Raw genomic sequence first — 20,315 nt, forward strand, 5'->3', positions numbered from 1 at the left:
GGAAAGTCGGAGCGGCGTTCTTTGGTAGAGTCCGGGAGAGGTTAGGTAGTCGGGACGACGCGGGACGGAGGTGTCGCAGGACTCGCCGGCCGGCGTCGGGAGGTCACGCGAGCGGCGACCGCGCGGACCAATCCGAAGCGCGGCGAATTCAAAGTCTCCGCGGGAGCGGCGGTGCCGTGGCGAGCCGAGACCGAGGCGAGCCGAGGTGAGTCGCGCGATAGCGGGGCGCACATTGTTTCTCGCCTCTAGTGGAAGTGGGTCCGCGCTTCGCGGACGGACCATCCCCTCCCCGCGCGGCCGGCGCGGCCGGCGCGGCGCGAGAGGGGAGAGAGGAGAGGCGCGGACCCCCACCCCCGGGGGGCCGCGCCGCTCCACCCTAGCCCTTGCAGCTGCGAGTAAAAACCGACCCGACCGCGAGGGGAGACTGCACTTGCCCGCGGGAGACGAAGAGGGAAGGAGCGACAGGAGGGAGCGAGAGGGAAGACGAGCCTGGAAAAAGCGGTCAGTGGAGGGGGGAAGTACCCACCCCACCGACTTATAGTACCGACTGCGCCTCCCATGCCCCGAGCCCATAGAAAACATGTCCGCTAGAAATTAAGAGAAGGACGAGTTCGCGATCCGCTTCTTTCTCCTAACGTCGTCTCGATGTTTACGAGGCCACTCCGCGCAAGCGTCGGGGGAATATCGGGGCAAATTTCCGACTCACCATTTTTCATGGGACTGGAAACTTCGAACGGCAGAATTTCCCCCGTAAAAATGTGAGTCCGCGAAGACGAAACCGAATCTCCTCGATTTTAGCTACAAATTTGGGGAATGAAAATCTCGGTTGTTGCTCTCCCCAGCTTGCCCCTCGAGATACGCCGCTTCTCGTATCTCTCGTACATCCTTCCGTACCCCGTTCGGTTCGTGCCCGCCCCTCGTGCCCCGGATCCGAAAACTCGTAATCCCTGCGCCGCCCCTCGGGGTCGACCGCGGCGGACATTTTTGCAGAGCTCCCCTCCAGAGGGCACCACTCCTTAAAATTCTCCTATTTCGACGCTTCGTTTCCCCTCCCCGGTCCCCCGCCCCCTCGCGGTTTTTCTCTCCGCCTCTCCCTCGACCGCCCCCGGGAGTTTTTCCCTCCCGGCGTCGCCGTCGTCGTCGACGACGTCGCTACCCCGCACGGGTTTTATCGGCCTTATTTTCGCTCCCGCCGCCCCCCGACGGCGCCCGCCGACCAAACGACCACCCCCCTCGCGGGGGCTGGGGGAGACTTTTATTTTCACCGGAGGGGGGAAAAACCGCCGGGAAAAAGGGTTTTGCCGGCGGACCGTTACTGCAACGAGGAGTTTTTTGCCCCGGCTCCCCGAAAGCCCGGAAAAAGGGAGAAAGTCCGCGTTGCGAGGGGCACGAGGCAGAGGGGGAATGTTCTCCCTTATTTGCGGGAATTTGCATAAGAGGAAACGCCGCGATGCGGAGAGAGCCACGTCGGGATGCCTGGAGCATCCGGCGAGAAAGAAAAGTGCGAAGGGTGCCCTCGAAATCGCGTAATGCTCCGCGGATTTCATCTGAATCGAGGAAAAAGAGCCGGTGGCGGAGAGACTCGGCGGTCACGTGACGCGTTGCGGATCGGAGATGGGCCCGGCGGCCGCCATTTTGGATCCGGGGGAAGGTCGATTGAAAATATCCACTTTTGGCCGCTTTGAACTCGCTTATCGTTCGGAATTCAATGGCAGTTTCGTTGATATCGAGTGAAAAGTTTCAACGTAGGGATTTCACACACGCCGAAGACGTTTACAACCTTTTTTTGCAACGCATCCCGACTGACATTCCGAACACGTATATAAATTTCTCCGTGGCTTTCGCGTCACTTCGGGCGCTTTCTCGATTTGACTTCTCACTTTCTAAATCGCGCGATTGCCGGCTGTTATAAGGGCTACATTGTGGAAAATATGTAAAAAATAGCGCAGTCAAAAGCACAGAAATTGGTTAAAATATAAATTATCGGGCGACGATCGTTATGATTCGTGTCCACGTGCAAGGAACTTGTGCCACTTCTTGCTAGAGCAACTTGCATTTGCGGATGCACTACCAATAAACTTGTAGCAAATTTCTTGCCCCAAGTCGCTCTAGCAAGCTTTTGCAAGACGACTTACGAGAGTGACTTGCATTGGCGGGTTGACGGTATCTTGCTGCAATTTTGCTTTAGTGTGAGATATTCGGGATTGAAAGTGTCATACAACGAAACATCCAGATACATACGAATCCGCTCGCAACTTGCAACAAGAATTTCAGGGTAGATTCGAACTCGACTTGTGCACCTTCAACTTCTACAAGCAGGCAGGCGGATGCACTGAAAAAAATCGATGGAAATTTACATACATTTTTACGCTCTACGTAATTGAAATTTTACATAAAAAAACGTCAAATGGAAAAATTACAAATCAGAGAATGTATAAATGCCCGGGACATTATATATTTCCTGCATTCCTGCCTTTTTACTTGAATTAAATGTAACATTACGTTGTAATTTTTCTCGTGGCATGTAAGACCTTTCCCATGCATGTAAATCTACGGTTTACCTAGTCAATTTACATATCGATGTGGATAAATATACGCTGCTGCGGAAAAAGACATATTAGGACGTAAATTTAGCCAATCAAATCGTCTAAATTCAATCACGGGATTCTTCCGCGTCTTCTCGTTTGCGAATAATGCCAAACGCGTCGAAACGGGTCCAGCATAGATGGCGCGGCATGGCGCATCATTAGTTGTTGCATGCGTTTAGACGTTGAAGATTCAGGTAATCTCCGGAGCTGACTTGCCTCTGTCTAGTGTCATCGAATTGACGCGAAAGAAGTAAGAACCTACCCAGGAAAGAGTCTTACGATTATGATTACGTTTTCATGTAGAATATGTTTTAATCAATTTACGTCTGGGTTACCATATGAGGACTATCAATATTATCACCGATTGGTAGATTACCCCCCAAATTTACACATATAATGTAGAACCAAAACATTTGACATGTAAAATTACCAATGAAGTCGTCTAAATTCAATCGCGGGATCCCCGCGCGTCTTCTCGTTTGAGAACAATCGTTTGACGCGAAAGACGTAAGAACCTACCTAGGAAAGTGTCCTACAATTATGGTTACGTTTTCATATAGAATATGTTTTAATAAGTTTACGTCTGGGTTACCATCAGGGGAGGCTCATCAATATTATCACCGATTGGAAGATAACCCCCCAAATTTACAAATATAATGTAGACCAATTATACATTTTACATGTAAAGTTACCCTTTGAATGTAATACTCTGTATGTTTGCATACCAAATGTCCGCGTAAAATACATTCTTTGGGTAAATTTAGATGTCGTTTGTGATAATACCCAGCAATGTAATTTTACATTATTAACATTAGAACTACCGGCGGATTTTTTTTGTATAGGATGGGCCATTTGAAACCAGTCATTTTTACTGGTCTTGGTAATTCTAGTGTTAATAGTGGCATCAAAATAACCAATGATCTAGGGTGTAAATTTACATGGGAATTTTTTTCAGTGTACACGAGCTTGCGGGAGAGTGCAATTTTGTGCGCAAGCTCACTCGCAAAATCGTGTGCACGATGGCAAGAACTCTCTGAGAGCAGCTCTCGCAAGTTTTACTTGCACGTAGACACGAGCCATTATTACCCTCGTTTCGACTCTGCATCGTCTTTGCATTCTTTAGGCTAAAGTGATTCACGGTCACGTTCTCATTCTCACGCGAAAGCTTCGATATCTAAGCGCGGTATGGAGGCGAACGAAGTAAGGAAAAAAAAAGACAAAAGTCGGGAATACCGTAGGGAGGGTTCAATCCTTCGGATGAGAGCGAGACATGCAAATTGTCTGAGCCTGGGAACCTTCGAAAGGGGTAGAGCTGCCAATGGGCAGTTTTTTGACCAAGGTCTCGTGAGAAGATAGGGCAAATGTCGGGAAAAAAAGTTTGGGGAAAAAAACGAAACCCTTTAATGGACGGGCAGGCACGCGTGTCTTCCTCGCGCATATTAATAGTGGATCAGTTTTCATGTCGCGTCGAAGATCAATGCAAATTTATTCACTCCCGAGTGAAATAATAAAAATAGTACTTCTAAGAATAAACTTGAAAAAATATTACTTTAGTCCCACGTGTCTGGAAAGAGGAGAAAAATAGAATCTCGTAATAGAAAAATTGCATTATTATTGTTACAAGAGCCGCAAAGATTAATTCAATACGAGCACAAGGCTAAGACTACACACAACGGAAATGTACATGTAAAATGCGGTGTTTCGCTTTGTAAAATTGTATAAAATGATTAAAAAAAAAAAGGTCTAGGACACGAATCGCGATCCGACCGCCTACTCGAATCTGAGAAGCATCGAATTACTTGGCGTGATCATTCGAGGTTACTCGGCGTACGATTCTTAGGAACTACGGAAGCACTACAACCCTCGTTAAACATTTGCACGCGAAGACGGGTAGTGATACGTTTATATGTTTTGTTCGTCCATTCTACTTTAAAAAAAAAAAAATATCGACACCTTACAAACTATGACACGCGGAAGTCTTTAGTATAAATAATACTTTTCTATCGTGTTTGCGTATTCGTTAAGTACTGTATGCACACGACGTCTACCTGTTAGCAAAACAAGTCAATTATTTGGACGGGTCCGAATGCTAGTTATCGCTATCTGGTAGACGAAAAAAATTAAATAAACCCCTCTCTGATAGCAATGCTTGTCAAATCGTGGCAAAAGGCTCGATCGTCTCCATGGTCATATCAGTGGCAAATATGACAATGATTATTTTGCCTTCCACGTTTTGCCAAAAAAAAATGATATATAATACAGTTGTCTTGGTCTGTACATACGGCTTAAACGCATCCGTACTCGTACCAAACCGAGCTGCCAGTTTTCGGATCTCTGTCAGTAGGGGTGTCCACGAGAACCTCGTCTGGTCCTGGATCTTTCATCGAAGTGTTGACGTTTTTTGATTCGTTTATGACCGTTGACACTTTGTTATAAATTAAAAAAGGTCGCGATTCGGTCACTGGTTCCGGCCTTGTACTTTGCTCCACTTGGCTAGGTCGTACTTCGTCTTGAAGCGACTGTGAAGGCTCTCCCATCCTTTTGTCCGGCTTCACATGAGTTAAATGATTGATTGATATTGTGAGTAATTACGGAAATCGATTGTTTGTAGTACTCACTGTTAAGGTCGTAGCGGAGGACGGCGAATCGTCCGTGTAATAAACGGTTCTTCTAGTTCCGGGGTGACCCAGAACTAAAGATTCACTTCTAAGGTCGGTACTTTCAGCTGTTTCTGAAACCAACGATCGTTCCAATGTTATTGTCTTTCTAATAGCACTTAATGATCGACATTACTTACTTGACAAATTGTGATCGTCATTGCTCGCATCTGAATCGTTTCCACCTGATTCGGATTCGTCTGGCTTCCCGTCTGACTGTTTAGAATCCTCAGCCCAGGAACGTCGATTCTTTAGGAAAGAATTTATAAAAACTAATAATATTCTATACTTGTTCAGAATAATATTATACTGTATTTTATTAATTTATTATAAATGTGATTCCTCACCTTATTGAGCAGACCAGACCCAGCTTTTCTGACTCTTCGCACAAGACTTGCCCCAAAGCTTTTCCTGATTTAAATACATTACAATGTCAGTACAGCACTGGTAAACTTATGGGCAATAAAACATTTGCAAAGCCACTTACTTTTTAGTGGAGCAGCTTTCTAGCTTCTTGTAATGCTCCATGATTTTTTCCTCCAATTTTTCTTTCTGTCGATGCAAATGATTCATCTTATCTCTGTAATAAAAAAAAAATATACATGTCATATATTTAACAGTCAGCAATAGTTTGAAAAATTGTTTAAAATCCAATTGCGTACCGGTATAACTTATTTAATAAATTAATACATACGTGTACATTTTCTCTTCCATATGATAATGTTCCTTGTCATCAAGAGAATGGGTTAAGAGCTCGTGATATTGACTGAAGAGCAGACTAATATGCTCCATTAAAGATCGCCTATCGTTGTCCAAGCCAGAATTCATTTGCAGTAGCATCTAAATTTCCAGTTAAATTATTAACGATAAGTAGGCAGGCGTGCTAAATTAACAAGTACAGAAATACTCATTACCTCGCACCGTTGATTCAGTTTACTGACTTGAAGCTCCAAGTTCGAACAGCGCTCATCTTTGCTGCTCAGTTCTCCCTGCATTTCCGTTTGTTTCAAACTCAATCGGTTGACTTCAATTTTATTTTTCTTATAGTCCTCTTGCAAGTTCTTGTACTCGCACTTTAATTTTTCCATGGCAGTGTACAAATTTCTAAAATCATCCTGCGAGCATAAACATATTAAAATGAATGCCGCAGACATCTTGCTTGCACAAGCAATATCGTAATACCTTTAATTTCGAATGCTCGCCTCTTAAATTATTCAAACTTTTTGCATTATTGATTAAGGTTTCTCTTTCGGATTGTAGAATTTTGTTTTGTTTCTCAAGTCTCTCGCAACTCTCGCGCGATATTCTAGCCTCATTCTTCACATCTCTGAGATTCGTTTTCAGTTGTTCTCGTTCCTGCAGCAAATTTTCGTACTCATTGTTAAGCTGTTCGTGTAACCTTTGCAATGTAACTTGGTCATGTACGAGCTGTGAATGCATTCGCTGTTGAGCAGTGCGCTCCTTTAAAAGCTGGAACGAAAAAATTATTAGAGTTAATAAAAGACTAGAAATTATTTAAAAAAAAAAAATCTAATGATTTATACGAGTCAAGGAGTTCTTACCTCTTCCTTTTCCGCGACGAGTTGTGAATTGGCAAGTTGAAGAGCAGTGTGTTGAGAAGCTAGGGAAGTGCTTTGAGATTGCAATGTGGTTACATAAACCTGAAGCTTCGCATTTTCGGATAGAAGATTCTCTGAGGCTGACTGAGTGGCTGTCAGTTTGATTTGCATATTCTCTTGTTCTTTCTGAAAAAAAAACAAAAGCCAAACGAGATACGTTTAATTTTGAACAATGACTGGACGACTTTCCACTTCTAAATTATTACCTTCAGCAGTTCCACAGTCTCTTGTAAGCTATCATTCCTCATTGCATCCTCTTTTGATATAATGTTCTCCGATTCAGATGCTCCTTGGTTACAGTTACAACTCTCAGGTGTTATCGACTTTTTAATATAATTTTCTATCTCTGGGATTTTTGCGATCCTTTGGAAATTTGTAATGGATAAGATGAAGTTAAAAAATACTTCCACGAAAGGAAAAGCCCAAATCTTTAACGCAGGAACATCAGAAAAGTTAATCCAGTAAGCTTAAGAAATAATAACCTTTCTAGGATGTCGTCCGGGGGAAGAGACAGCAACACGTCGACATTTAACCCAAGTTTTTCAAGGACCGTATATAATTGCTGGGTATTTAATTTTTCGGCCACCAAATTTGACTGTAATGTTTCTAATGTTTCCCTGTCTATGGCTGCTCTTGAATCTAATTCCTTACTAGACCTTTCAATCTCTTGCAACCTAAGAAAGTATTTGAAAATATATAAACGTTACAGGAACTAAAAATCCACGGTATTGAATTAAAATATATTGATTAATAAGTAAATTACTATAGAAAGTATACCTAGTTATTTGTGTTACCGAATTGTCAACCTCTTGTTCGAGTTGGGCTATTCTTCGTTCTAGGAGTTCAATTGTGTTCGTTGCTTTATCCAGAGCAACGTCTTTTTCCTGCATTGTAAATTAAATGCATTTAAATACCAGTGAAAATTCAACATTTAGTACATTTTTATTCTTACCTCAATTGTCTCGCGATACCTATGTATATCACGCTGTGCAGATTCCTTTTCTTTTTCCAGTATAATTAGTTTTGATTCTAAATCAGCACACTTTGCATTTGCATCATTAACGCAATTCTGTACAGCTTTTAATTCTTCAATTTTTTGATTCGCGGTTTCCAGAGAACGCTCGAGATCATCCGCTCGTCTCTGGACACTTCCTAAGAGAGACTGAACGCGCTGTTTCTCTTTGACTGCGGTATCATAATTCTTCTCCATCTCCACATTTTTCATGTGCTGAGCCTGAAACCAATTCAAAAATTGAGCACATGATGATAAAGAAGGGGATAAATAAAATAAACATCAAATCTTATACCTGAAATTCTTGCTGTTGCTTTTCAAAAGACGCCTTTTGGCTCTGAAGGGAATTCTGAAGTTTTTTGTTTTCTTCCAAAGCCTGCTTGCAAACCAATTCCAAGTCGGAGTTCTGCTGGGAGAGTCGCTCGCAGTTGTCGTTTAACGAATCAATTTTGAGTGAAAGTTTCTTTTTCTCCTTCTCCAACTCGAGAACACGCGTAGAACTTTCATGGAAAGAATTTTCCTTGAGGGAGTCGATTAGGGTAATTAAACGTCGATTTTCCAGTTCCAGCTTAAGTGCCCGCGTTTGAGCATTGTTCGTTAACTGTTCAGATAGCCTATTGTCGGTATCCACTAAAATGTGAAACACAACCGATTTTATATTATAATTTTAAGTTTCGTTGATTCCAGCGATTTCGGGGTTTCTCTAAATATACTGCAACTATATCGTTGTTTATAAGAAAAATACCTGAATCTTCTGGATCACTAACGGAGCCGGACAGAGCAGCTTCACTTGCTGCAGCTTTTGTTAATCGATGTAACTGAGAATTTTCTTCAAATAATTCCTGATATTTTTCTTTATCTGCTGCCCTTTCCTAAACATTAATATAAAATTTGTCAAATGGTAAACGGTAATGTTAATACAATAGTTTGATTATAATGTATTCACCAATGCCATGTCGTTTAGAAGTTGCTTATACTTTATAATTTCAGCCTCAAGTTCTAAAACCTTGTCGGCGCGTCGTCTCAAAGAACTTAATTGCTCTTCCAACATTTCCCTGGTTTCCATTAACACTCTGAAAGATACGTACCAAAATTATTAGATTTACATTTAAAAGTGAAATTTTCATTGTTTGTAAGTGTTAATTTACCTGTTATCTTCTCGTAATTCTTCAATTCTTGTTTTGTAAAATTCAATATCTGTAAGTTTCTCTCTGTATCGCGAAACTTCCATTTCTAAACGGTCAGCACGTTCTGCTCTCTCGATGACAGCATCCAGTTCATCTCTATATGATTTTGCTGTACGAGCTTCATGCATAAGTTCTTGATTCTAGAATAATTATAACACAAGTATTATTAATAAGAATATTGTTATTACTGAACCGAAAGTAGTTTTAATGACTATTCATACCTCTTGTTTCAACTTTACTAAAAGCGTTTTATTATGTTCCAACTCCTCTTTACATTCAAGCAGTGATTCCGTCTTCTCTTCCCTAATGACATAAAAGATCATACGATAAAATGCATGAATAAATGGATCATTTAATTCTTCTACGAAATTTGTTTTGGACACATACAATTCTTGTCGCTGTTTTCTAACTTTTGATTTCCAATCCGCTAACTCCACAGCATAATGGTGACTGTTTTCTCTTTCTGATTTAGTAATTGAATTAGTTTGCTGAACTTTACTTATTTCTTCTACTTCCACGCTAATTGAAGAATCATTTCTTTCAACATTGCCAATGATGACTGCATTTTTCCATTTCTAAAATAATAAGAATTTTAGTATTTATTATGAAACTGTGAATAATGTACATCTTACTCAAGTATGAATTTAAAGTAAACACCTACCTCACAGTACAAATCTCTTTCCTGCATTAACTTCTTCATTTGCGTAAATACAATACCCATATTCACATTCTCCATAGAATCTTGAGTTATTACGATATCTTGATGATCAGTGACCTATTAATTGGAAAAGTACTCTTGCAAAGAGACAACTACACGATTTACATTAAGTATAATTATTATTCCTAAAATAAAATTTTATACAAAATACGACATACCTGCTTAATACAATCTACAATTGCAAGCTGTGTGTCAACATTCAATTTTTTAATATTCGTGATAAATTTCTCTTTATTGGGACATTGCACTGCACAACCCAAGAGCAGGAGGAGCAATAGTTTTATTTCTGCGATGTACAATTCCGGCTCTTTGCCTAATTTTTTAGTGTCTGGCAATTTCAGCACTAAGTGCCCCAATTCTTCTTCATAAAACTGTTTCATATTCCCAACGACTATCTCTAGATTCTTTGCTCTAATTACTGGATTTCCATTGCTAGGTATTACACTATCATGAAGCGGTTCTGGATCACTAAATGTAAAAATTTGTTTTCAATATATTACTGGTATACCTTTATGTAAAGACAGTGTGATACTAAGAATCTTACATTTGTAGAAAGACACTATGTAACAATGTTCCATCCACCAAATCCTCGTAATTAGTTAACGAATCTGGGTCCTCCAGACAACTTGTAAACTACCAATGTAAAAAATAATAATTAAACAACACTCCACGAACGTGCTTCAAAATTTTGTTCATAATGCATCCTCAGATGTTATGCTTACCCAAGTTACTAAGGAACCAGCTAAGAGTTCGTCTATTTCTGAAGATGCCATTTTTTCTATCAGATCGTAATAGATTCTTGATAATCATCTACTTATTACAGCCATTTTTAACCCGCAACAGTTAAAATCTTGTTATCCCAACTTTTTAAGCCTATTCTCTGCTTATTCAAACGAACACAATATTAAAATAATGTAAACTCTTAAATAATTTGTACATTTTTTGCTATAGTCAGTAATTTACCGTTTTTTTTTTAACAGAGAATGAACTCCTTAGATGCAACTAATAAAAGGAAAAGTGACTGGTTAAAGGAATCAGTATTGTTTACGCTTCGGACGAACCCTTGCCTGCGGATCCCTCTGAAGCACCTCGTACATTTTCTTTGTTCGACGACAATAATACTTTGACGCTCAAGACAGCTGATCGGTTCGTTTGAAACTTATTTTACTATTTTATAATCTTTCAAGTTGATCACTCAATACCATATTCCGAAACAAACTCGGCAAACGAGTCACATCGCCAGCTGACAGCACTTGCGATCGCTTTAGTTATCATAGAAAATACAGTGGCAGAGATACGGAACTCGATAGATTATTGGAAAAGCTATAGGCAGAAAATAGTAACAGATATGAGCAGAGACAGAGATGAGTTGGGTGATTGCTCACGGGCAGGGTCGCGCGATCGCACCGTGTGCTGCCCTCTGATTTCGTACGTTAGCTTTCACCGTTTTTTGCCCCCAAGGGCGGCGCAACGAATTTCTGGTAGGGGCTCGCGCAATCGCGATGGCTGTGCCATCTACCAGTTGCCGTTGGCGGCTCACGTATTCGTGATGGTAATACCATGCGGCAGTTGACGGTGGTGGCTTACCATTATGGCATCTCCCAACTCATCTCTGCCAAATCAGAGATTAAAATTTGAAATGAATCAGTACATCTAATTCGGAAAATACTTTCACCACTATTTAACTTCTCAGTATCACACTTTAACTTAACTTCTCATATATATATGCAGACTCTTTCATATCACCTTAAGCGTGGCGAGTTTACCATATATTTCAGTGTTTAAAATCAAATCTGCGTATTTATTAATGCGATGAAGACGTCCGATTTACTGGATCTGGACTCGATAAATCCTGGATTTAGAAGACCGATGGAGACGTGGTCAATGAAATATCGATGTCAAGCCCATATTTCATTTGAGCTACGGTGGCAAACGACGGAGCTACGAAACGCAAATAAGAGATTCTGATTGGGTGTAGAGATACGAACGAATAGGGAGGTTTCGTCGCTTCGTCGCTTCTGCTGTAGCGTTAATGACATATCGGCCTAAGGCTTCCGATTTGAATCAAATATAACGCGCGTTTCGTACGTTACGTGAAACCGAAATAACGGCGTCGTGAGAGATAGGTTATTAGCTACTGAATATAATTCGGTTTAATTCAAATATCGTTAATACGAATTAGGGTGACACAAAAAGTTCTTAAACAATCACCATATCAGTAGTTGATGAGGATTTTATGTATACTGATAAATATATATTATCTTTATCCATAAAGAGTCGTGGTCTGCAAGAATATTCTCAAAATTTGTCATAGCAGCCAATGTATTGTGTTCCATCGAAGATTTGAAGTGAATTAGTATGTGCACTTCTATGGAAAATTTGTTTGACGTGATTACACTTGTGCAATAGACCATTGAATCGCCTAATTGTCGTAAATAATTATCATAACAGTTTACAAATATTTTAATTTGTAATTAAAATGACAGTGCTGGACTTTTTGATTCCTCTAAGGAAAGATGAATTATTAGAATCGCACTGTGGACAATATACTGTGAAAAATTTAGTCCCATTACATGCAGTAGGAGAAGCACTTGATGGTAAGATATCAGATATTTCACATTTCATCAAGTACATATTACATCGTAGAGTAAAATGGAATTTAACTGGTACAGATAATCGTGTACACCAAGGAGAAAAATAACATTTTTTAATGGAAACCTTTTTTAACAGCTGCAAGATCTGCGGTTCAAGAAAGTGGAGCTAAATTTATTTTACAGCACTTTGACACTTTCTTTTCTATATTATTACATGACAATAAACTAAAATTACCAATTACAATTCGTGCCTTTGACAGAATCTTTAAAGGTATGTATTGTGATTTTATTGCTTATTTTCTACGTGAGTTCCTTGTCTGAAGCATCCTTGTCTTGTTATTACATTTTAAATATTATCTGTATGATTTTTGAATAACTTAATTTACAGCTTCAGAATTATTGATAAGGGATTTGGAAGAAGCTTATAGTCGTGAAACTAACTTAGATCATGAAGAACGACAGGAGTTATTATGTATCAACAAGATGTTATCATACTTATTATCTTCATATACGATTTACATCGAAGAACACATTCAAGAAGATATCGTTCAAAACACTTTCAAAAAGGTATAATCTAAATGATTTTTTATATTTAAACATATAGCTAAGTACATAACAGAAACTTCAATTATTCATATTAAATAGAGGAAAAATACTACAAAGAAATCAGACATCGAAGAAGAATGGGAAATTCGCAGGGAAAAAATATTTCATATGATATACCGTTGGCTTCAAATTCCCTTAGTGAAATTGTGGCATCCCCCAATTGTTGAGGATTCATTTATTGGGTTAGAAAATTAAAGTTCATTTTTTTCTGCTAATATATAATATAGTATTACATATTTAATGTACCTTTTGTATTATATTTTACAGAACATTTTCTCAAATGTGTTACAAAATCTTAGAACGAAGCAAAGATATAAAACAAAAAATTGTAGTAAATACAGTCTTTGAAGTAAGTCTTTATTTTTATAATAAATTAATAACCAAAATTTTAAGTGTAAAACAATTTTATTATGCTATTTCAGATTTTGGGAACACTTATTAAAAACTATAATTATGGGATAAGCTGTTCTATAAGAATTGTACAGGTATGTACATATTTATAATAGAATAAAGAATCGCAAGTCAATATAAAACGATCTTTACTTAATGACTTTATTTCAGTTAATAAAAATATATGATACAATAGCAGCGCCATTAGGCATAGGTGTCATGCACATGGTTTCCAAATGTGGAAATAAATTGTTGTTAAAAGAAATAATGAGAGAGATTGATCAATGTGAATTTCAAGAATCAGAGGGTCGTAATTTGGCAGTATTCCTTGATACTATGGCTACCACTGAACCAAAATTAATTGTTTCTATTATTGATGATATAATGGATCATCTACAGAATGAAGTGAGATAGTGTGTCGACTTAATCAAGAATATGTAATTATCAGGTCTCATCAATTCATGTTATTAATGATTCTAGTGCTACAGCATAAGATGTGGAATAATTAGTGTACTTGGAACGGTTATAACGAAGGCATTAACAGATGAAGATCTTGAACGCACAGACAAACAAAAACGTGATGAATGTTTCAACAACATAGAAGAACACCTGTTAGATTACAATGCCCACGTTAGGTCCAAAGTTCTTCAAATTTTGCAGAATTTGTGCTGTGAACGTGCAATTCCATTGAATAGACAAAAACGACTGATCCATGCAACAACTTTACGATTAGAAGACAAAAGTGCAAACGTTCGCAAACAAGCTCTTCAGTTTTTACGAGCAATGTTACAGATTAACCCACTTGCAGCTGTGGTAGGTATTTAATACGTTTACTACCAGCGTTACATATATGCCATGTTTCAATTCTTGGCGAGAGTCGAGCGTTACTTATTTGTTTACAGTTTTGAATGCATTAAGAAAAGTTTAGGCCATGGTGGTGGTTTGTCTATCATACCATGGTAGAGAATGTGTTAATTGTTTAAATCTAAGACATTGCTTTGGTATCATTTGTAATATATATTACAGTTAAACCAAGATGAGTTTTCAAGAAAGTTGTCTGTCAACAAGGAAAAGCTTTCAGAAATGCAAAAAAAATTTATTACTGCCAGTTCTGAAGGAAATGATGAAAGATCAGAGTTCCTACGCGAGCATCTTCCTGAAATGCAAAAAGCCGTCAAGGAAGTTTTAAATAACCAAACTGGTAGGATTATATTTCATAAATATAATAGCCATTTTTTTTTAAATACCATTTATATTCTGTTCAGCAATTAATGTTCATTATCCTAGATTCACAATTTTTCCTTAAGTTTATTTAATATTAAGTAATACATTATTTTCAGAAAATAGTCCAGATAAAATAGAAAACATTGACACAGATATTGCTTTTGAAGAGGTGAGACGATTACTGCTGTCTAATCAAATTTTGAAAGCAGTGAAATATCTATGCTCTATTATTGAAAATGTTCCGGACGTTCCTAGTATGGATGATCTCTCAAATGCAGACAAAGAAAGAAATTTATTAACATTTCTATATAAAATATTTATGGAGTCAGAAAGTTCACAAAAGAATACCCCGAGAAGTGAATCAGAGGTACAAGAACTGAAGGAATTGAATAACCAAAAATTGCGTGTGAAGTACCTGGAGGTAAAGCGGAATTGGAGTCAGGAGTATGTTACAATATATCATAAACAGTACTAATATATTTTTGTATCACCAGGATTGTTTAGAATTCAGCAAAGCAATCGATAAAGCAATACCTTTGATAGAGAATTTGCTTTACTCTGGGACATCAAGCGTTGCTATAGAGGCATGTACGTTTTTAGGAACTGCATGTCAGTTTAATGTGTCTAATGCAGAGGCAGGTATACGTAAGGCTTTGTTTCAAATATATAGTTCTGATCAATCAGTACGTGACAATTTGATATTAGTATACAAAGAACTGTACTTAGAAAAAAAAGAGACGAACCAATCTGAACGTCAAAGAGTAATCATTGCTGTTGGGTCATTAATCAAATTGTTAAAAAGTCTCGAACCAAAAGAAACTCCTGCTCTTGCTCAACTTATGACTGCATGGCATACAAATGGTGATATTAATTCCACAGTTCTTCAGGTAAGTTTTTGTCACCTTTATTTTTATAAAGTGCAGCTGTATCACTGGGTAGTTATCAATAAAATTAATTTAAGCATTCCATTACTTTTGGATCTCCATTGCGACGAAACAGGTGATGTGGGAAATTTATTCGATGAAATTGCCTGGTGCAACGACGGTGGACAGTCAAGCGGCTATTATGTTAGTAACCATGGTGGCTCGAAACAATCCAGAAATCATAACAAGTAATCTCGAGACCTTAATTAATGTGGGCCTAGGCCCACGATCATTAAACGATTTGTACTTCGTTAATGATACATGCAAAGCACTATTAAAAATCAAGGTTGATGATGCAACAAACTCATTCAAAAGGTAGTAGTTTCGTGCCTTTAAATATATTAGAAATTGCAAAAGTATTGATAAGAAAGGTTTTTACAGACTGGAAAATAATCACGAGATCATCAAGCGGGTAACCGAAATTCTGATAGACCAATTTGTGAACACGAAGGAACGTGGTTATGTCACGTTTGTCACAAATTCCATCAACGTTATATATCACGTAAGATATAATCTAAAATAATTTGATTAAAGATACAAGCTATATCAAATTACAGACTTCACTAATCTGTTTCAAAAGATAATACGTGGAATGTAGAAATCCTTTAAGGGCTTTGCAACTGTACCGTGTAATATTACCTGTGGTGTTAAACATTTAATTTTTCTGGTACTTTAGTTAGCAGTTCAACCGGATGTATTAATAAAATACGTATTACAAAAAGTGGTATCACAATATGAATCAAAGGAAGGTCGAGTTGTATCTGCATCTTTGACTGCAAGATTACTTCACATTGTTGGACACGTTGCTATCAGACATTTGGTATTTTTGGATACCGTTGTTTACAAGGCGTTAAAACGAAAAAATGTTAATAAACAGAAAAGAAATAGTATTTCAGGACAACCTTCATCGGCTAATGTAAGCTTAGCAACATTGGCGACATCTGTCAGTGCTGACTTGTCTTTGCGTAATAAAGAAGTTAGTTTATTTTTACGTTATCTACACTTTTTACTTTTAGTTCAATGATACTTTAAACTGAAATATGTAGTGTTACATTACCCATCTTCTTTATAGATGAGTTACATAGAAGATAATGGTGAGGAAGCTTTGGGACTTGGAGCAACTGTTGATATAGAAGCAGAACAAATTAACCATGTCCTTGAAAACACTGTCGTCACAGGGAATGGATTACTAACAAAATTTGTGTAAGTAACGCGAGTAAAATGTCTCTTGGCTATGTCAATGAACCGTATTTATTTTATGTACGAGTTGGCTTGCGCGTGGGAATCGTAAATTTATGGTCTTGCCGACGTTTTGGCTTTATTGCGGCGGGCATCTTCAGGGCTGGGAGGCACTGATGTAATGCAATTGCATGAGTTACATCAGAGTAATACTTTTACACCAGTTACATCAGTGTCTTAGCCCTGATGATGTTCACTACAGGCGAAATGTCGGTAAGGCGGTACATTTACGCACGACTTCCACCCAGAAGTCATTTCGTACATAAAGAACAGTCGTGTAACCCTCAAGATCTACATTAATTTAATCAAGTTCATGTAACAATCCCATTTATGAATATCAATTGCTATTTATTTATTTATCTCTCATCTTTTAATGTTCTTTTTATATTCGTCTCATGTGTGTATTACCAGCCCATTCGTACTAAAAGTTTGCCGGCATCCTGATATATATAAAACCGAGGAGTTGCAAGCAGCTGCCGCTCTTGCCCTGAGTAAAATGATGACCGTAAGCTCCACCTTCTGCGAGCAACATCTGCAACTATTAATAACAATATTACAGCGATCTTCGTACTCTGGAGTTAGATCTAATATACTCATAGGATTGACGGATTTAACTATTAGATTTCCCAATCAAGTGGAACCATGGACGAGTCATATTTACGGAAGGTTAGATAGTTACCGGTATAAATTATTTCATTAAGAGAAATGATTTTATGAAAAATGCCCTGAACTCTCAACAGGCTGCGAGATGAAGATGTCGGAGTTCGAATTACTTGCGTGAAAATGTTATCAAATTTGATACTGAGAGAGATGGTGCGCGTAAGAGGACAAGTCGCAGAGTTAGCCCTTTGTATAGCAGATCCAGATCCTCAAATTAGAGAAGAGACCAAAATGCTCTTCATGAACCTTTCTCAGAAGGGCAACACTCTACTCAACGTGTTGCCCGACATTCTATCCTGTCTGTCGAGTTCTGAACTTAAATTGAACGAGGACAACTTTCAAGAAATTTTTAAGTAAGCGAAGAGTAATATGCACTTCCGTTTTATTATTTCCGAAATATCTATTATCACGAATTTATTTGTAGATTCATTCTGGGACTCATGCAGAAGGACAAGCAAGTCGATATAATCGTTGAGAAATTGTCCACGCGTTTTAAGTTGGCCACTACACAGCGTCAATGGCGAGATTTATCGTATTGTCTATCCCTTTTAACATTTAATGCTAAAAGTGAGTATTGAGTAGCTACACAAAATCCGTAAACGTTGTAGTATAAATGTTTCTCTTCGTTTTGTCATCTGCTTTTAGGTATCAAGCGATTAATTCACAATCTGCCATTCTTGAAGGACAAAATTCATTATACGTATGTTCAGAAAGCTTTGAAAAGTATAATAGACCAAAATGGCAAGAGGAAACCAGAAACAAAAGAGGCGTGCCTAGAAATGGAAGAAAAAATTAAAGAAATGTTAAAGGAAACGAACGACACCGATAATAACGACGCTGATATAATGCCTCCTCCTCCAACTCCGCGTTTGAATACTGTTAAAAAGAAATCTAAAGCTAAAAGTAGAGTTTCAAGGAATGATGTCGAAGACGATGACGACGATGAAAATCTTTCAGGCAGCGATAATATAGATGCAGATGCAGTTACGAGTGGTACGATAATCTTTGCATTCGTTCATTACTCTCGGATGAAAATTACAATGAACCGCTCAAACATAAACAATATTTCCAGTATGAAAGAATTTCATTGGAAAAAGTTGTTGAATTATTACAATTTTCCTTTTACTAGCGACAAGAGTGTCTCAAAGATTAAAGGGCAATAGGAATTCGAGGAGCAGTTCATCTCCGGCATTAAAGAAACGACGTACAATCACTGAACAAACCCCAGCAAGAACGCATCGAACGCTCAGGTCATCGAGTACAAAAGACTGAAACAAATAACGTAAGACCCGTTGCAATTCTTCTATTATAAAGTGTGCTGGATGGCGAGATATTCGATATCGAGTTCACTTCAGCAGAGTATCGTACAAATGCTTATAAACATAGTCATGTCAATTTATAAATATTTTTAGAGGTGTTATTTTTACAAAACTAAGATCAATTATTTCTTTTGCATCTTCATATTAACATTAGACGGTATGTTAAGATGTGTTCTATACGTAAGTGCGAAAGAAAGAGTGTGAGGGTACAAGAGCGTATATTTGATTGATTTTGAAGAGTATTCTTCTAGTTGGAGAAATGAAGATTAGGCTAACGCAATATTTGTACCTTGTCACTTACATTATGTTTATAAGGTGTAAAGTATTGCAAAAGAAAACTCATAACTATATAAAAATTTAGAGAATCATTTATTTACGAAGTTCAAAATAATCCATAACTTGCTATAAATTCATTTTTTATTGCTACTGCATAATAAATTCAATGCGTAATACACGCAGAATACCACGTATATTCCGTTCAAATGCGAGTCATATTATCCCGTTCAAATGCGAGTCATATTATCCCGTTCAAATGCGAGTTTCTCGATTACCAGGGTGTTCTAAATTGTCTTACAATTGTCCTGACCCTTTCGTTTCTCATATTAGAGCCTTCAATAATTGTATACCGATCGAAATGTGAGAGCTCGACGTCCTTTTGGTTCTGTTCTGAGTTCTGGGCTGAGTTAAACAATTTAAAGAAACAATCCAAATTTTGAAAGTGTCAAGACTATTCCTAGGTGCTCACGAGTAACGTATCAAAGTTTCAGGCAGTTCTATCCAGTACCTTTAAAAAAAAAGTGTCTTGTTCGAGTCGACTGATTTGAGAGGGGTTTCATTTTGCCTTAAGTCGGATAGCTGCTCGTGTACGATGTTACATTAGCAAATTGTCCGGGATGACCGGGTAAAGGTTACCGAATTCGATGGTTCGACTTCTTGATTGGATTCGGGCGCGACTCGTGTCCATCGCTGGAACGGGGCCAAGGCGAGGAGCGTCAGAAGGGGGTTGGTCGTAACGGAGGCAGAGCTAGGATATAGGGTCCGTCCTTATCTACGAGTAGCAGGCGGTGTGCCACCCCTTGCGTCCTGCGTCCTCCGTCACGGAGCCGCAGCCCGACTGCGAACGCGCCATGATGAATCGGCCATTTTGCCTTACTGGCCAACTACGGAAACGGGGGATGAGATCTGACAGCCTCTTCGTTTTATCGCCAACCACCCGGACGACGGTCTCGATGTCACGTCGAGAGACTGATTCAAATCCACCGGAACCACGGATCTCTTCTTCTCGGAAATTGACCAACGAGGTACAGATAAATTCAAAGCCGAGTTCATTGCAGGGAATCTGGAGGGTCGGGGGATAAAGGAATTGATAATAAAGAGGAAAATAGAGTATACGAGCGATGTGGTTAGGTAAGAGTTTACACGTTTATAAATTTGTCAAAGTTGAACTGGAAGGAAATGAAATTCCTATTCTCATTCCGATAGCTATTGAACGAACATTGACATTAGAGCTTAAATGAAAGAAGGTAATAAAAAAGTATTTGGCATCAAATTGCCGTTCAGACTCATTCTTAATATCATC

General features: G+C 38.6%; 2 protein-coding genes across 5 annotated transcripts; one reads left to right on the top strand and one right to left on the bottom strand.

Moving 5' to 3' along the window:
- Window positions 1-4,219: 4,219 nt before the first annotated feature.
- Window positions 4,220-11,181, bottom strand: LOC105702794 (girdin). 4 transcript variants are annotated; one of them, XM_012430641.2, is made up of 25 exons: window positions 10,877-11,181; window positions 10,745-10,783; window positions 10,504-10,661; window positions 10,326-10,414; window positions 9,940-10,249; window positions 9,725-9,838; window positions 9,451-9,638; window positions 9,285-9,366; window positions 9,025-9,203; window positions 8,823-8,949; window positions 8,622-8,748; window positions 8,172-8,506; window positions 7,817-8,098; window positions 7,642-7,748; window positions 7,347-7,538; window positions 7,071-7,227; window positions 6,808-6,990; window positions 6,428-6,715; window positions 6,160-6,360; window positions 5,940-6,085; window positions 5,733-5,825; window positions 5,593-5,656; window positions 5,386-5,494; window positions 5,207-5,319; window positions 4,874-5,137 (listed from the first exon to the last, which is right to left on the bottom strand). In XM_012430641.2, the coding sequence occupies exons 3-25, from the start codon at window positions 10,552-10,554 to the stop codon at window positions 4,874-4,876; spliced, it is 3,801 nt and encodes a 1,266-aa protein (XP_012286064.1). In that variant the 5' UTR covers window positions 10,555-10,661; window positions 10,745-10,783; window positions 10,877-11,181. The 4 variants fall into 4 exon arrangements, with proteins under 4 accessions (XP_012286061.1, XP_023290740.1, XP_012286064.1 ...); XM_012430638.2 differs by having other exon boundaries at window positions 4,220-5,137; window positions 10,745-11,181; XM_012430639.2 differs by lacking the exon at window positions 10,745-10,783 and having other exon boundaries at window positions 10,843-11,181.
- A 693-nt stretch (window positions 11,182-11,874) lies between these two features.
- On the top strand, window positions 11,875-19,122 carry LOC105702795 (condensin complex subunit 1). Its single transcript, XM_012430644.2, has 20 exons — window positions 11,875-12,378; window positions 12,512-12,646; window positions 12,764-12,942; window positions 13,021-13,163; window positions 13,249-13,330; window positions 13,404-13,466; window positions 13,543-13,776; window positions 13,852-14,184; window positions 14,398-14,572; window positions 14,712-15,016; window positions 15,090-15,482; window positions 15,595-15,833; window positions 15,900-16,020; window positions 16,195-16,494; window positions 16,591-16,721; window positions 17,169-17,423; window positions 17,498-17,770; window positions 17,842-17,984; window positions 18,063-18,410; window positions 18,547-19,122. The coding sequence occupies exons 1-20, from the start codon at window positions 12,261-12,263 to the stop codon at window positions 18,687-18,689; spliced, it is 4,113 nt and encodes a 1,370-aa protein (XP_012286067.1). The 5' UTR covers window positions 11,875-12,260; the 3' UTR covers window positions 18,690-19,122.
- The last annotated feature ends 1,193 nt before the right edge of the window (window positions 19,123-20,315 follow it).

Source organism: Orussus abietinus, unplaced genomic scaffold (assembly GCF_000612105.2).
Source record: "Orussus abietinus isolate OABI.00-Male unplaced genomic scaffold, Oabi_2.0 scaffold117, whole genome shotgun sequence".
Taxonomy (NCBI): Eukaryota; Metazoa; Arthropoda; class Insecta; order Hymenoptera; family Orussidae; genus Orussus; species Orussus abietinus.

Bases quoted from the DNA above. Each gene is read 5' to 3' on its own strand.
- LOC105702794 (XM_012430638.2), bottom strand. From the start codon at position 10,554: ATGGCATCTTCAGAAATAGACGAACTCTTAGCTGGTTCCTTAGTAACT. The intron at 9,367-9,450 runs GTATGTGTCCAA...TTATGTCATTAG, and splicing joins AGAAAACAGCGACAAGAATT to GGAAGAGAAGACGGAATCAC. The intron at 5,657-5,732 runs GTAAGTGGCTTT...TATTTAAATCAG, and splicing joins GAAAGCTGCTCCACTAAAAA to GAAAAGCTTTGGGGCAAGTC.
- LOC105702795 (XM_012430644.2), top strand. From the start codon at position 12,261: ATGACAGTGCTGGACTTTTTGATTCCTCTAAGGAAAGATGAATTATTA. The intron at 14,573-14,711 runs GTAGGATTATAT...CATTATTTTCAG, and splicing joins AGTTTTAAATAACCAAACTG to AAAATAGTCCAGATAAAATA. The intron at 17,424-17,497 runs GTTAGATAGTTA...AACTCTCAACAG, and splicing joins ACGAGTCATATTTACGGAAG to GCTGCGAGATGAAGATGTCG.